This window comes from Gadus macrocephalus, chromosome 2 (assembly GCF_031168955.1).
Source record: "Gadus macrocephalus chromosome 2, ASM3116895v1".
Lineage (NCBI taxonomy): Eukaryota > Metazoa > Chordata > Actinopteri > Gadiformes > Gadidae > Gadus > Gadus macrocephalus.
This window is the reverse complement of record NC_082383.1, coordinates 21,748,578-21,763,577: the sequence shown is the minus strand read 5'-3', so window position 1 is coordinate 21,763,577 and position 15,000 is coordinate 21,748,578. Positions and strand designations below refer to the sequence as shown.

Sequence of the window (15,000 nt, the reverse complement as noted above, 5' to 3'; positions counted from 1 at the left end):
TATCTGTGTCTATGTGTGTGTGATGTGCAAATATGTACAATTAAGACACTCACACTTGACCTAGATGGCACACAGCCTCTTTATTTGATGGACAGACTGCTGACATGCTCTCTCTCTCTCTCTCTCTCTCTCTCTCTCTCTCTCTCTCTCTCTCTCTCTCTCTCTCTCTCTCTCTCTCTCTCTCTCTCTCTCTCTCTCTCTCTCTCTCTCTCTCTCTCTCTCTCTCTCTGTCACTCAATATTTCACACAAGCTATCCACGTATCCTGGAGTGAAATGCATTCATCACATTCACGATCACGCACATATCAGGACATGCACACACACATAAACAAACAGTCCCCAGAATAGAATGCCCCGGTACAATGTGATGCAGTTGCATAATGCCAGCTAGCGACCCGCTAGTAATACCCTTGTCTGTAAAGCCATCTGTATCTCTATAATAGTCTGAAAAGCCATCTTTTCCCTTTTGAGATCCCAATTATTTGACTGTTGAGATGTTTTCTGCCCACACTTTATGAGTTGGACGCTTCACCCTGTCGGCGGTGAATAATTATGAACGCTAGGGACAGTTTGTCCCATAGAGTGTACCACCTGATTCACCAGCTAAAGGCTAAGGCACACGGCATATTAATGAATGGAGCCGAACACTGGTTCAGAAGGATCAGATCTGAATCTATGGACGCCAGATAGAGCTAGTGACCGCATGTCTCATGACCTCTCTCCAACAAACAGACAGAAGCGCGTGCGCACACACACACACACACACACACACACACACACACACACACACACACACACACACACACACACACACACACACACACACACACCCAGCCAAAAGACGAGTACATGTACAGACATGCACACGCATGCACATCATGCAAATGTCCCCAATGTATATTTACATACACACACACACGCGCCGTTAGTGTGTGAAGGGCCATGAAGACTCCATTCATGGTAAGAGCGCACTGAAGTCATCAGTATGTAAACAGGGCAGCTGAACCATTACATCACCGATCTGTGCTGACCTCATCCTTTCTGGGTCCCTGGGATACAGATGGCTTCTGTATCATATGAACGCACAATTAACACAATCACACTAAATGGGAATTTCTTTTTTTTTATACATATATTTCCTGGTTTGATAGAAGAATTGTTGGATACTGTTGTATGTTTGGTTGCTTTTCTTTGGCTTTCCCTGCTTCCCTGCTGCAGGCTACTTACATATAACTATCTCTGCTTCTTATTTGGGTCATGGTCTTAAAGCTACTCTATTCTGTTCTAGATATGAGCTGTTTGATACAGGGATCTGACCTGAATAATTGACCCACTCGGTGTTGGTCTGCATGTGGTGGGGAAAAGGTTGTTCACAGTAACTTCCCTGTTTGTTTCTCGTTGCCACTGTATGGGTCTCTAGGGTAAAGTCAATTAACTTCACCCCCCAGAGACATCAGCCCGCAACACACCACGGTATACAACTCTCCATGTATAAAACCTAAACCTAAAGCTAATACAGACGTTCTATATTATATTTAGCAAAATAGATATCCATGAATAAAATATGATAGGCCTATCAATCAATTCAATTGAGTTGCTTTCGACGTTGATAATAACCAAACAAAAGAGACACGTTAGTCTTAAATGCTGTAGTTTCTCTCTTGACTCAATTAAAAAGAGCTTATTAGTCTTGGAAAATAAACTGTACATTCTCTCTCTCTCTCTCTCTCTCTCTCTCTCTCTCTCTCTCTCTCTCTCTCTCTCTCTCTCTCTCTCTCTCTCTCTCTCTCTCTCTCTCTCTCTCTCTCTCTCTCTCTCTCTCTCTCTCTCTCTCTCTCTCTCTCTCTCTCTCTTTTTCTCTCTCCCCATTCGCCGACCCGATGCCGGGTGTGTGACGTCACGGCGCGGGGGGCTGGGTGTTCCTCGGCCGCGCGCCGCCTCGGTACCAGTCGCAGTGGGAGACGCAGCCTGATCGCATCTCTTAAGACGCGCGGCTTAACCAACGCTACGGGAAAAAATAGTTTCGTGATTAATTGTTTGCATTCCTCGACCTTTTTCTGGAGATAAGCTGAAAGTTTAAAGAAGCGGCGTTTATCACACAGGTGAGTTGTATTTGTTGTTGAAGGAATACAGCAAAATATACTTTGATATATCGCGTTTTGTAGCGCGTTGTGTGCTGCTTTTGTAGAGGATTTGGTTCGAGAAAATGTTAACCTAACTAAAATAACTTTGATAATGAAAGGTTACTTTCACGATTGTTAATGGTAGTTGTTCTGGGGTTAATGCCACTCATTTGTTTTTGTAAAAGCTCGTTGACACTATCGTTAACTAAATGCCAGTAATAATCAGTAGGACCGTGGCTCAAGATTAGATATGATCAGGCCGTGTTTGCCCAGCTCTGCGGGAGACAAACAGCCTCCAACAGCACGGAGCGCAACCTCAGCGTCGCTAATACGACGGCTCTCCTGCTGTGACTGCAATGAAAGACTCAAAGCTTAGCTGAACCTATTTTCTTTTGAAGCGTGCAGTCAGCTCGGTTCCACTTGGTTAATATCATCTGAACGTGTGTTAGTACGCTTCACTTTAATGTAAGACCTCGTCAAGAATCGGGGCCCGTCTACCGTGACTTGAGCTCTCACTGTGTTCCTAATGACTAACAGCCTCGTTCAAATAGCTGACTCATAAATTCGGCTTATTTCCCCGCTTCCACCAGGTCTCAGGCGACGGCACATCCCTTTCTGTCTATCCTCTGAGAGGGGGGTCTTCATTAGCCCTTTGAAGTTGGATCATCAGAGGTGTGAATGCTCAGTCACGACAAGTGACTATCTTCCTCAAGAGTCCTCACCATCTGGTGAAAGCAGTCGTTGGGAAGCCCTCCATCTGGAAATAACTACCAAAGGATACCCTACCCTATATCCTCACGAGCCCCAAAGAAGAGTCCCTTCTCAACTTTGACCCATCCAGAGAACTATGGGGAACCAGTTGACCGAGATTGCCCCCAACACCCCCTTCCTGCCCAGCTTCCAGTCGCTACACGTGGTGGTGATCGGCCTGGACTCGGCCGGCAAGACCTCCCTGCTGTACCGGCTCAAGCTGCGGGAGTTTGTGGAGACCATCCCCACCAAGGGCTTCAACATGGAGCGCATCAAGGTGTCCATGGGCAACGCCAAGGCGGGCGGCACCACCTTCCAGGTGTGGGACGTGGGCGGGCAGGAGAAGCTGCGCCCGCTGTGGAAGTCGTACACGCGGCGCACCGACGGCCTGGTGTTCGTGGTGGACGCGGCCGAGCCGGAGCGGCTGGAGGAGGCCAAGGTGGAGCTCCACCGGATCAGCCGCTCCCCGGAGAACCAGGGCGTGCCCGTGCTGGTGCTGGCCAACAAGCAGGACCGTGACGGAGCCCTGTCGGCCCTGGAGGTAGACGCGTGCGCTTTACTTGGAGTGTTTAGTTACTTTGTGTGCGTAGACTTCTTGCATAAGACCCGGTTTTAGGTTTGGCCTGATGGCAGACCCAAGAAATGCAAAAAGTATGTTCTCAGAGATTATAATCAATCGAGATTCTTTGAAAAGAGCGAAACATTTATGATTGCCATTTACTTGATACAGGGTTAGTGTGTAGATGTATTTGTCTGACATTGTCCGATTTTTTTCTATCGCCTAACTTAACTCTATTTGAATGACCTCAAATCCTAAATCGATGACTCGACAGCGAGATTGGGTTGGTACCTAGTATCATCCAACTAATACCCAACACAGCTGAAATAAAGACGGGCATTGGTGAAGAAATATTAGCTATGATAATTCAGATGGTAAATGATGGGGTTGAGGCCAACAAGGTTGTCCTTTCAGAGGTTTTCCCTCCAGACCAAAGCCTTGAAGTTGAAAGGTGTCTTAGCTGAACAATTGAACATTTTACTTCTTAATCATGTTCAGTTCATTGTGGCAGCAATGCTGTGCTTGTACACAAGCTGCGTGATGGATTTGGATGTTCACTTGTGGCACGGTCAACTAGGAACATCTTGCAGCATTCGAACTGCGCGCGTTCCTGAACGAACCACATTGAAGCCGCATGCTGACCTCTCTCCCGTGTCTGGTGTTTCAGGTGGAGAAGGCCCTGTCCGTCCATGAGCTGAGCTCGTCCACACTGCACCACACCCAGGGCTGCTCTGCGCTGGACGGCCAGGGGCTGCAGCCCGGCCTGGAGAAGCTCTACGAGATGGTCCTCAAGAGGAAGAAGATGCTCCGCCACAGCAGCAAGAAGAAGAGATGAGCCGGACATCAGGACCGCCATGAGAGACGCGGCCTCGAGAATAGAGAAGATGTATTTTTTTTTTGGTTATTTTCGGTCCATTAGAGAGTTGACTTGTCGCGCACACAGGGTGAAAGGGTGCGCTTTGTCCTTGGAAGGACAATCTAAGATGAAGACTGAAGGAATACAGACAGATGCGGGTTAGGAACACAACTTGTGGACGATGTGTTGAGTTTCTTTTTTGGGGGCGTGTCCTAAGCCCTCCATACAGCAGCTCGCTGCTGACCCACAATCCCTCTCTTTCATCACACTTGAGTAGAAGTACTTCTCCTGGAAAACCACGTTGTCTTCACGTCACGCTTTCTTCTAAGAGCAAACAAGGAAACGGTGCTGCGCATGGAACTAAAGACAAGCTGACCGATCAGTGCAATATACGTTCCGAAACACAACCAAACGCGACACTCTTGACTCACTCTTTTACCTTGGTGGATGTGCACAAATGGAACACCCTCCCCCTTTGACTCACACAGCCTCCTGTTAGGACTTAAGACTCACCGAACCTGTCGTGTCAGTGCAATGCTAGACCAGCCCTATAGCACACGTTTTCCTTCCACTCCTTTTGATAGAAGACTTCTTTCACTTAAGTGTACCACGTTCCTTACAGTTCACCCAGTCGCATGTGTGACCATAGCTCTTTTGTTGACCAAAAGACTATAGATATACTGGTTGTTATGTTTTTCATTTTTTTGTACCTTATCCTGAGCCTAAAAGAGGTGTTTATAGTGTTAAGCTTTAAGACGACGGTGGAGTTGTGCCATCCGACTCTTCACAGCGTCACGGTGTCTTTCATGGTGTCCGGCGAATGGACGGACACAATGGAGTCTAATGTGGGACAAACAAGCCCTGAAGCAGCTTGCCTTTCCCACGTATAGGTTTAAGTTTCCTTTTCAGTTTCCCGCCAGTGCCACCACTGTTGTTATGTTCACGGTTCAATGTTTTGCACGGCTGGATATCTGGTTGGCTGGTTTGCTCAGCGAAGTTGTAACCACAAAACGTTTCTTTTACATATTGTACATATGTTTTTGTAATACTTATGTAAAATGAATAAATTATTGAACAATATGCCATCATAGTTTTGTTGATTATATCCCTTGTGTTCTCTCTGGATCTTCGACGGATGCATGCGAGTTGAGAAAAGCAGGAAGTTCTATTTAATGTGGTGGTCTTTCAAATGCACGGTGATCTCTGAGGTCAGTCTGGTTTTCTGGGAGTAGCAGGACGTCCTGGGAAATTCTCCAATGATACCATGAACTGCATTTGCTTTTTTAAATGACATTAACACAGGCTTGCATTATGTGTTGGATTTGCCTCAAAGATCATCAAAGACCCTTTGATACCATCATGTCTTGAGTCTGCAGTTTGTATCAAATACATTTCAAAAAGAGACCCAGGGTGCTATTTTAGCTGAAAGGCTGTATTGGCCTTGAGAAGAGGTCCTTCTATAACTGATTTGTTTACTCTTGTGTAATGACTCACTCGGCCTCATTCCTCGCCATGTTTGTTCAAAGAGCTATTAGGTGGCCGGTTTCACATCGCTGCTCTAGTTCAAGCTGCTTCTTCCTGATGAGTCTATTTAGTCCTTTCCCCTCGAGAAAATACCTGCTAATCACACACAAGTTAGAAACTTGGAAACTTAGGTTTTCCGACCTTCCGAGTCTTTGACGCTGGGCCTTCAGTTTTCTGTGCTTGTGTTCCAACTTCTACTTGATCATACGTTATTTGTGCATCCTAATATCAGGATATAGATTTTTTGGTGTGCATGTCTGTGCGTGGGTGAAGGATTGAATACTAATGTAAGCTCGAGAGGTTTGTTTTTGGGCCTTTCAAAGGTAGATGGTTGTAGCTTTCAACTGCGTGCATGCACACAAAAACAGAATAATTAAACCCTATGAAGATATAAATGATCGTCCATAAAAAATACTATGAATAATCTGTCACCTGTGATATAACAATCATTTGATAGAAATAAAAGTTAATACAGCCAAATAATCGGGAATGTGTCATGTGGATAAGCAGTTGAAAGAATACCTCTCTTTTAGATAGAAGGGGGTTGAAACTGACTCATTCAGACCAGACCCTCTTTAGGTGCTGGAAGTCCTTCTTTAGTACCGGAATTAAACCGCCCCTTCATTGAAGGGTTCCTACGCAGCCGCCAAGGGGAATCCTTTGTGTTGGACAACAATGCAGACAACGGGGCCGGAACTTGCTACCTGCCCTGATGGGCCCCAAGAAAGGGAGAGACCTGTCCCACAGGAATGTGATAGCCCACCAGTTCTCCCCCCCAAACGGCCCCCCACCCCCCGAGACCGCCTGATGATACTCACCACAGTAGTTTCACCCACCCCTGTGAGCAGAGCCTGCCTGTGAGCCCACCCACTGGGCTGATGTCAGACCTCTGTGCTCTTCCCTCCACAGGAGGAGAAGACGCCTCAGAGAGACCTCAGTCTGTTTGGTGCGTCAGGGCCTTTGTAGGAAATGGGATGTCGGGTTGTTTAGTCTTCTGCAAGCAGGACTCTCAAGCTTACTCGTCAAATTCCTTCAATGTTTCGGAGGTATGTGCCTGATTCTGGGGCTCGCAGATAAGATAAGATACGTTGAGTTTCTCTCTGCGGGTCTGCCAAAGCCCTAGGGGAAATTGGGTTTCTGTTCATGACGAAGCATGGACCGTGTCTTCAAACGAATTAAAAACAATGGCCGTGCCTGAGAAAAGTGTGGCAATAGACAGAGAGATCAAACTGTTTCATCAGAAATAGAGGTAGAAACAGACATTTGCAGGGAAAACGAGTGCTGATTTTGCGTTACCTCCGACCAGGTTTGACAAGAGCAAAGAGAGAAAGGGTGTTACTAAGTCTTTTGATCCTATTGGTTGGCATTTTAAAACAATGTAAGCCCATTTTTGGAACATTAGATAACAAAGCGGCTTTTTCAGGGGGGGGGGTTTGACAGACAAAAACATACAGCCAAACAAGCAGAAAACAAGAAACAAAAGGCTAGCCTTAGCACGCACCCAAAAGCGGCCATGATTTGATTAGATGTTAACATCATTATACCTTTTCTAAGAAGTTTTACTCCTAAGTTGTTTTCTTCCTTAAAAAAAACATAATTATATGAACTAAGTTATAATTACAAAGCCTTGCCCCTGGGCTAAAACGCTATAATTGGAATTTAGTTTATAAAGCCCGAGCCACAGAAATAGCCAATTACTGTCGTGTAAAAACACGGTCCCGTAGGATCCAGACTAGTCTCCGTCATCAACATAAACACACAAACACACACAAACACACGCACACACACACACACACACACACACAATTATTCTTTGGTTAACATTAAATGCCAGGTTGTTCTACTGCCATTTTTAATCTCCTCACGTACCTCAGCTGAGACCTATTAAAAGGTTAGCCCCGCCCCCCAAACTAGCTAGCGCTGTCCTAAACCTGTCTGCATAAGTCTAATCCTGCCTACTTATCCCCTCCTGAATGTGCCGCAGCGAGCCATATGTTTAAGCACAGACTCCAAAGTCAACGGCCAAATTACTAGACACCTCAGTCCTGGGCCTGGCAGCATGATGGATTGCTTTGGAGTTTTCATCCCATTAGTCGCTAGTTTAGCGATTCCTGCCTCATAAACACCTTCACCCACCAGCAGTCAAATACCAACAGGCTATAGCCAGTGCCCATGTGAGAGAGAGAGGGAGAGAGAGAGAGAGGAGAGAGAGAGAGAGAGAGAGGGAGAGAGAGAGGGAGAGAGAGAGAGAGAGGGAGAGGGAGAGAGAGAGAGAGAGAGAGAGAGACAGAGACAGAGGGAGAGGGAGAGAGAGAGAGAGAGAGAGAGGGAGAGAGAGAGAGAGAGAGAGAGAGAGAGAGAGAGAGAGAGAGAGAGAGAGAGAGAACAACAACAACAATGCTATCTCAATCACTATCATGATAATTTGCCCTGCCCCGCCCGTGACACTCAATCCGATTATCCTGATTGGAGTTGGGCTGTCAGGAGCCCAGCGGCAGCCGGGGGAATTAGTCAGCAGTATTGAAAGGAAGTAGAGACGCGACACAATCAAACAGCATGCCGACCCAAGCACAACATACTGCATCGAATGCAAGCCAAAAGTAAAAATATGTTTTTTGACATACTTTGGAGTCGCAGTGTTCGACGTCATGGCTGTAGTTGATGCTGACGCGGCTGACATTGGACATCCGTGGTTAGAAGAATCGAACCAAGGATGTCCAATGTCTTCTCCTCACTACTTTTCCTACTTTTCCATCTTATATCTGTTTCCACTGAATATTGCGTCACTTTAAATGTTGTTGCCGCAAGGGATTATAGGACAGCATTATCTCCTTTGCTTTTGTAAAGGATAGCCCCGTGGACAACGTGCTGACGGAGATAAGAAAGGAAAAGCGCTGAAGCACATTTCATTATTTACAGAACTCGCCCGGCTCGTCTCATGGCTGCCACTTAGAGACTTCCTCGTCATCTCACTCAGTGAGTATGCCTACATCCGCAGAAACCAGCCTCCACTTTGTCTGCCCAAAATGTTAGCGTCTTCCTCCAGGCTCTGTTGTAGAAGGAAGGGTCACAAGAGAAACTGGACATCAGACTATAATAAGAGTGCTGAGTGCTTTAATAATAATTAAACATTACTGTTGCGTACTATAAATATGTATTTTGTATGTTAGTAGTAATAGATATTATTGGGGTTGCTGGTTAGTGTTTGTAGTGGTTCTTAATGATATTTAAACTGGTTCTGTTAAGATGGTCTTGTCCAAATGCATCATGGTTTATCCAAAGGACTGCAGTGTCCAAAGTACCTCAAGGTACTTATCGATTATAAGTAACGTAGTTAGTTACAATAAGGAATATGAAGTCTCACTGAAGACTCAGTTTATTACAAACTTCACTCCTATTTGGTCGTAAGTTGTCTGTGAATGAGATCCTACTTGATTATGCTAGATTTGCGATCGGTTGACATATATATTAGGCTTGTGTGTGCCATCCGGGTACGGTACACTGTTCCTTGCATACTGCGTGGGGACTCGGATTTGGGAGCCGTCCTCCTCTCTCCTGCTCCTCTCTCCTGCTGGTGTGGAGGTTGGGTCGGGGCCAGTGTCTCAGCACACCGCCTCATCCTGGCTGGGCCTCCAGTCCAGCGATTCCCCTCCAGCCACCACAGCTGTCCCTGGTAGCTGTGACCGAGGGTTGACGAGTAAGGAGGGGTTGTTTGCCCCGATTATAGGGAGCAACAGTCTTGGGGATTGTTCCAGGTAGTTCTATGCCGACAATGCATTTCAACCCCCCCCTCCCACCCCACCCCCCCTCCATTAATTAACATCGCCCCCCCCCCCCCCTCCATTAATTAACAACATCACCCCCCGCCCCCCCCCTCCATTAACACTAACAGTGAGATCAATGAAACACCCAGGGATTTTCGGTAGACGGCCCTAACATGCTCTGTATCGAGTGGTCTGTCTGTCCGTCTGACTGCGTTACCACTTTAACAGCTAACAGCCGAGTCTGCCTGCCTGTCTGTCTGCCTCCCTGACCTGTCCGTCTATTTCTCTGCCCGCTTGCCTGCCTGTCTTCATGCCTGCCTGTCTTCATGCCTGACTGTCTGTCTCCCTGTCTGCCTGTCTGTCTGTCTGTCTGTCTGTCTGTCTGTCTGTCTGTCTGTCTGTCTGTCTGTCTGTCTGTCTGTCCATTGGTCTGTCTGTCTGTCTGTCTGTCCTGCCTGCCCATTGGTCTGTCTGTCTGTCTGTCTGTCTGTCTGTCTGTCTGTCTGTCTGTCCATTGGTCTGTCTGTCTGTCTGTCTGTCTGTCTGTCTGTCTGTCTGTCTGTTCGTCTGTCTGTCTGCCTGCCCATTGGTCTGTCTGTCTGTCTGTCTGTCTGTCTGTCTGTCTGTCTGTCTGTCTGTCTGTCTGTCTGTCTGTCTGTCCATTGGTCTGTCTGTCTGTCTGTCTGCCTGTCTGTCTGTCTGTCTGTCTGTCTGTCTGTCTGTCTGTCTGTCTGTCTGTCTGTCTGCCTGCCCATTGGTCTGCATGCCCATTGGTCTGTCTGTCTGTCTGTCTGTCTGTCTGTCTGTCTGTGTCTGTCTGTCTCCCTGTCTGTCTGTCTGCCTGTCTGTCTGTCTGTCTGTCTGTCTGTCTGTCTGTCTGTCTGTCTGTCTGTCTGTCTGTCTGTCTCTCCATTGGTCTGTCTGTCTGTCTGTCTGTCTGTCTGTCTGTCTGTCTGTCTGTCTGTCTGTCTGTCTGTCTGTCTGTCTGTCTGCCTGTCTATCTCTATCAGTTTGTGGGCCAGTTTCCCGGCCTTTCATGTTAATCAACCCATCTAGCTTTCACTTCACTTTCCATCTCAACTTTCACTGTTTGTTTTTTGTCCTCAGAAGGCCCATCAATATGTCTGTCTCCCTCCATCCACCCCTCTCTCTCTCTCTCTCTCTCCTCTCTCTCTCTCTCTCTCTCTCTCTCTCTCTCTCCTCCTCTCTCTCTCTCCTCTCTCTCTCTCTCTCTCTCTCTCTCTCTCCTCTCTCTCTCTCTCTCTCTCTCTCTCTGTCTGTGGCAGGCTGTGTCCTATTAACCCAGTGGTTAGAGACTACTATACAGCAAAGCTCCTGGCCTCGCCACAGAGGATTTGACAAACCCCTCCACTTTTTTCCCCTCGACCATCTCAAGGTCTGTTTTCTCATCTTTCCCTGACTCTGGATTTCGTCCTCCTCCGTCCTCGTTACAACCCTCTGCCTCATCTCTCGTTCCCTTCTCTGTAAAGGCTCCGGTCTGTTCTCGATGATCCGCTATCTTCTGTTTGGATAGGAGCTGATTATAGTATTGTGGACTCCTATTTAACCTAATTTCCCCTAGTAAAGTTGACCATGTGGGTTGCTGCGGTGTTGTTGAGTGCCATTCAATCGCACAAACCAAAAATGTGCGCTTAGAAGGAAATCCAGGGAAGGGAAAGCGTTTGAACGTTGTTTGTGTTTCTCCCTGTAACTCTACTCTCTTTCTGCTTTCCCGTCCTGCCCATTTCTCTCCACGCTACGTTTGCCATCCGACCAGAGCCGGGCTGTAATTGCGGCGGGTGAGCGCTGTGTAGTTTGCGATGCGTATCTGAGGTCAGTGTTGCCAGATTGGGCCAGATATCCCGCCAAATGTGGCAACCCTGGCTGCAACGGGCGCTCCACTCAGGGTTGCCAGATTGGGACGTCTGTCAGGGCTGCCCTGAGTCCCCCGCCCGGTACGGGAGGGGTGGGTCCCGGGGTTCACAGACGGTCCTGAGGGAGGCACCCGGGTCTCACACACCATTTCAGATCAGAACGGCCATCCAAGAATAGAACTGGGCTCCTTCACAGAGGCTTCTGTTGGGGGAATTACCTCCAGTTTTGCTGATGGGAGCTCTTTTGAGTTACCAATGGGATCACAGGGCTTTAAGCGTTGGTATTTTATGAATATGAAGTTGAAAGCATTCTGTTAAGGAAAATGAAGAACTTTTGGATAGCAAATGGTTTATGGCTCAGTTTGGCAGATTGCTTTAAAAAAAGAGCAAAACTTTTAAAAGTTTGACATCCTGTGTTCACAACTATCTTAGGAATGATCTTTGAAGTAAGGAAGCCAAGAATTATCAGGGGAGATATGGATCCTTTTACCAGATATGGGATATCTGGTATAGGAGTATAGCAGTCATTCTAAGTGCTGCTTTGCATAGTTCAGCGTAGTGAGATAAGCAAATTAATGTCAAGTTCGACTTGTTTTTCACTGTATCTTTAGTTAAACAAGAATGTCAACGTTGCATATAAGCCCAAGGTCAAGCTGAGGAACAAGACACAGTTTAATAAGAAAAGTCTCTCGCATCTTACTGATCATCAGATTGTTTGTCTTCAGATCATATAATTCCATATGAGAGAATTCATGCATGACTCTATGTTGATGTGCATACTCTTAGAGCATTATACATATAAATGACATGCATCCATGTCCTTAATGTTTTTACACAATAAACATTGAATATGATTGGTTGCAGCAATAGTTGTCCTGTAAAGAAACATTTACAGAATAAAGTGAAGGACAACAGCCTGAGATGGACATGTAGGCCCTCAACAGCTCAATGTTTGGTCCTTGTTTCTAAATGTCACTTCTTGTCACCCGAGGCACATGGCAAAGCAAGTCCCACGGTGTATGTCAATCATGTGTCAAAGTCTTAACCTATCCCATGACATTTACTGCTGTAAAAGCATTTTTTTAAATGATTCAAGTGCACAATTTGGCTCCAACGACTAACCTTTGTCCTAAATCCTTCTTCTGTACACAATTGTAAGGATTGTCATCATTGCATGTTGGTTCCAGATTCTGATCTTAATATAAACCTTTATATTTGATTATTATATCACTTTAATATCCCATGCATTGTGCTAAGGAGCAAATACCATTAGATGAATGTATTTAGGTTAGTTTTAGTTTCCTTTTTGTCTTCCTCCGCCACTTGCATGGCAAGCACAGATCAAAACCTTGGTTCTATCTACCCAATGTCCATATTATTACATTATTTCTTTATTGTGTTTTCCTCCACCTCTCACCATGACTCATCCCTCCCCGTGGCCCAAGGCCGACCACTCCCCCGCGAGGAGATGACGTCCAGGGCTGCCCTAACACAACCCGCCCCTGCAGGCTCTCTGGGTCCGCAGCCCAGGGCGCTGTCACGGGGCTGGGAGGAGAACGCAGCACGCTGCGCTGGAACCGGCTGGGCCGGACTGCCCTGCGAGGCCCCAGCGACTCCTCCCAGACACATCCAGCGCACGCTGTTACAACACCGCCACACGTGATGGAAGTGGTGGAGTGCAGTTATGAGTTATGAGACGAGATCCACCCTTATTGCTCTGTCTGGGCAGCAGTGTCAAAGGACAGTCAGGTAATGAAAAGGAGTTACAGAAATGAAAAGCGAAAGTATCTCCAAAGAATCACAAAACTCCACAACGATATTGGTACGCATACCAGTAGTAAGAAATACAAAGTGCAACTGCAAAGTGAGAGTGTGAACGCTGTGGCATCCCGCCACGTGGTCCCCGGCCTGGACGGGCCCGGGGGTACCGTGGAGGACGGGGGTGTACCACCCCCACCCACCAGCCGGCGAGAGAGAGCAGCCCTTTCGGCACCCCAATCAGGGTGATTGGGGGACACCTGGCCGAAAGCACGGGGGCCATTTTAAAAGGAGGCACAGCACAGCACAGCACAGCACGGGTCGGGTGCAGGAAGGAAGGGCTCGTGGAAGCAAGAGAGCCTAGAGGCCCACGGAGGCCCTAGAGACCGTGAGAACCCTGGTTGATTGAAGTGTTTGTGAATAAATGCCTGGAATGGCTTTAAACCTTCCACAAACGCGTCGTTGTACCGGTAACCCGGCTCATTCAAGGAGCGGGTTTACCACAACGCAAATATTGTTTTTGTTCAGTCAACACATCTCATGCATACCTGCGTTTCTTATGAAAGCATGCTGTAGTTGTAATAGAACACATAAATATATGTGATAGAACACCATTTGTTTATTGGCTTGTGTCTGTGTTTCTTCTCTGATGTGTAGCAGTAAGGGAAGGCATGGTGTGTTATTCAGGTATTATTGTTACCAGGGGAGAGCTGAGGGCGGTGAATATACAACATGATCACCACATGTGGGTTTCTAAGAAGACTCCTGTAGAAGTTATACATAACAAGATGTAACGCTGATAAAGAATATTTGAGGCGCCGCTGTGTTTGTTGTGAGTTTGTACGTGTGTGTGTGTGTGTGTGTGTGTGTGCGTGTGTGCGTGTGTATTCGTGCATGTGCATGCATGCATATTTGTGAGAGTATGTTTATGTGTGTGTCTGTGTGTTTGTGTGTCTGTTTATTTGTGACTGTATGTTTATGCATTTATGTGTGTATGTATGTGTGCATACGTGTGTGTGTATGGTCAATACAGATCTGTATGTTTATGTGTGGGGTTGACCTTTTGTTGAGCTTCGTTGCACATAAGACACAAACGTTTGTTCACTGGCTTCATACGTCAGACAGCTCACGATATCTCTTGATTCAAGAGTCCCGTGTCTCGAAGAATGACACGCAAACCGTGCATGGGCAAGCCCTAAGGCCTGTGCCACTGTTGACTCACCCAACCGTGGCTTATTCTCTGGGTGAAAGTAGTAGCAGTTACCTCTGCTCTAGTGCTTAACTGTTGCATAATAATCTTTTTCTTTTCTTCTCACAGCGTATGTGTGTATAGTGTAAAGTCACCGTGAGACTTTGGTCGACGTAGGCTGCACCTTCATCCAGCTCATTTAATGCATTCCAAACTTTGTGGATTTTCAATGAGGCTTTGTGAGAGCCACATTAAACGGGCTGTAGGTCAGATTCCAGAGCTGTAGTTTTAGTGTGAGATGTTATGAAAGCCCTAAGCTGTAAGTGAACAAAATGCTCTGTGAGAATATCTGTTCTAGTTCAAATGCACCCCATATTACGGAGTGCATATCCCAACCAATTTTGGATTGCCCAAATCAGGAAAGAGATGTCCTGCAAATAGAGATCTATCAGATCCATCAGATATGAGCACCCCGTCTCATTTCTGACCAATCAGGACGTCTCTTTCCTGATTTGGGGGAATCCAATCATGCCAGTTTGCGCACACACACATTATCAGCTCCACAGTTGCTGCTTTTTTCGTGAATTTGTGAATGCATTGGT

The 15,000-nt window shown here is 46.7% G+C and overlaps 1 protein-coding gene across 1 annotated transcript; it reads left to right on the top strand.

Annotated features, from left to right (window-relative positions):
- Positions 1 to 1,928: 1,928 nt before the first annotated feature.
- Positions 1,929 to 5,369, top strand: LOC132473791 (ADP-ribosylation factor-like protein 4D). The gene is made up of 3 exons (XM_060074063.1): positions 1,929 to 2,103; positions 2,715 to 3,415; positions 4,101 to 5,369. The coding sequence occupies exons 2-3, from the start codon at positions 2,972 to 2,974 to the stop codon at positions 4,266 to 4,268; spliced, it is 612 nt and encodes a 203-aa protein (XP_059930046.1). The 5' UTR covers positions 1,929 to 2,103; positions 2,715 to 2,971; the 3' UTR covers positions 4,269 to 5,369.
- The last annotated feature ends 9,631 nt before the right edge of the window (positions 5,370 to 15,000 follow it).

Coding starts and splice junctions, on each gene's coding strand:
- LOC132473791 (XM_060074063.1), top strand. CDS start 2,972: ATGGGGAACCAGTTGACCGAGATTGCCCCCAACACCCCCTTCCTGCCC. Junction 3,416..4,100: donor GAGCCCTGTCGGCCCTGGAG/GTAGACGCGTGC, acceptor CTGGTGTTTCAG/GTGGAGAAGGCCCTGTCCGT.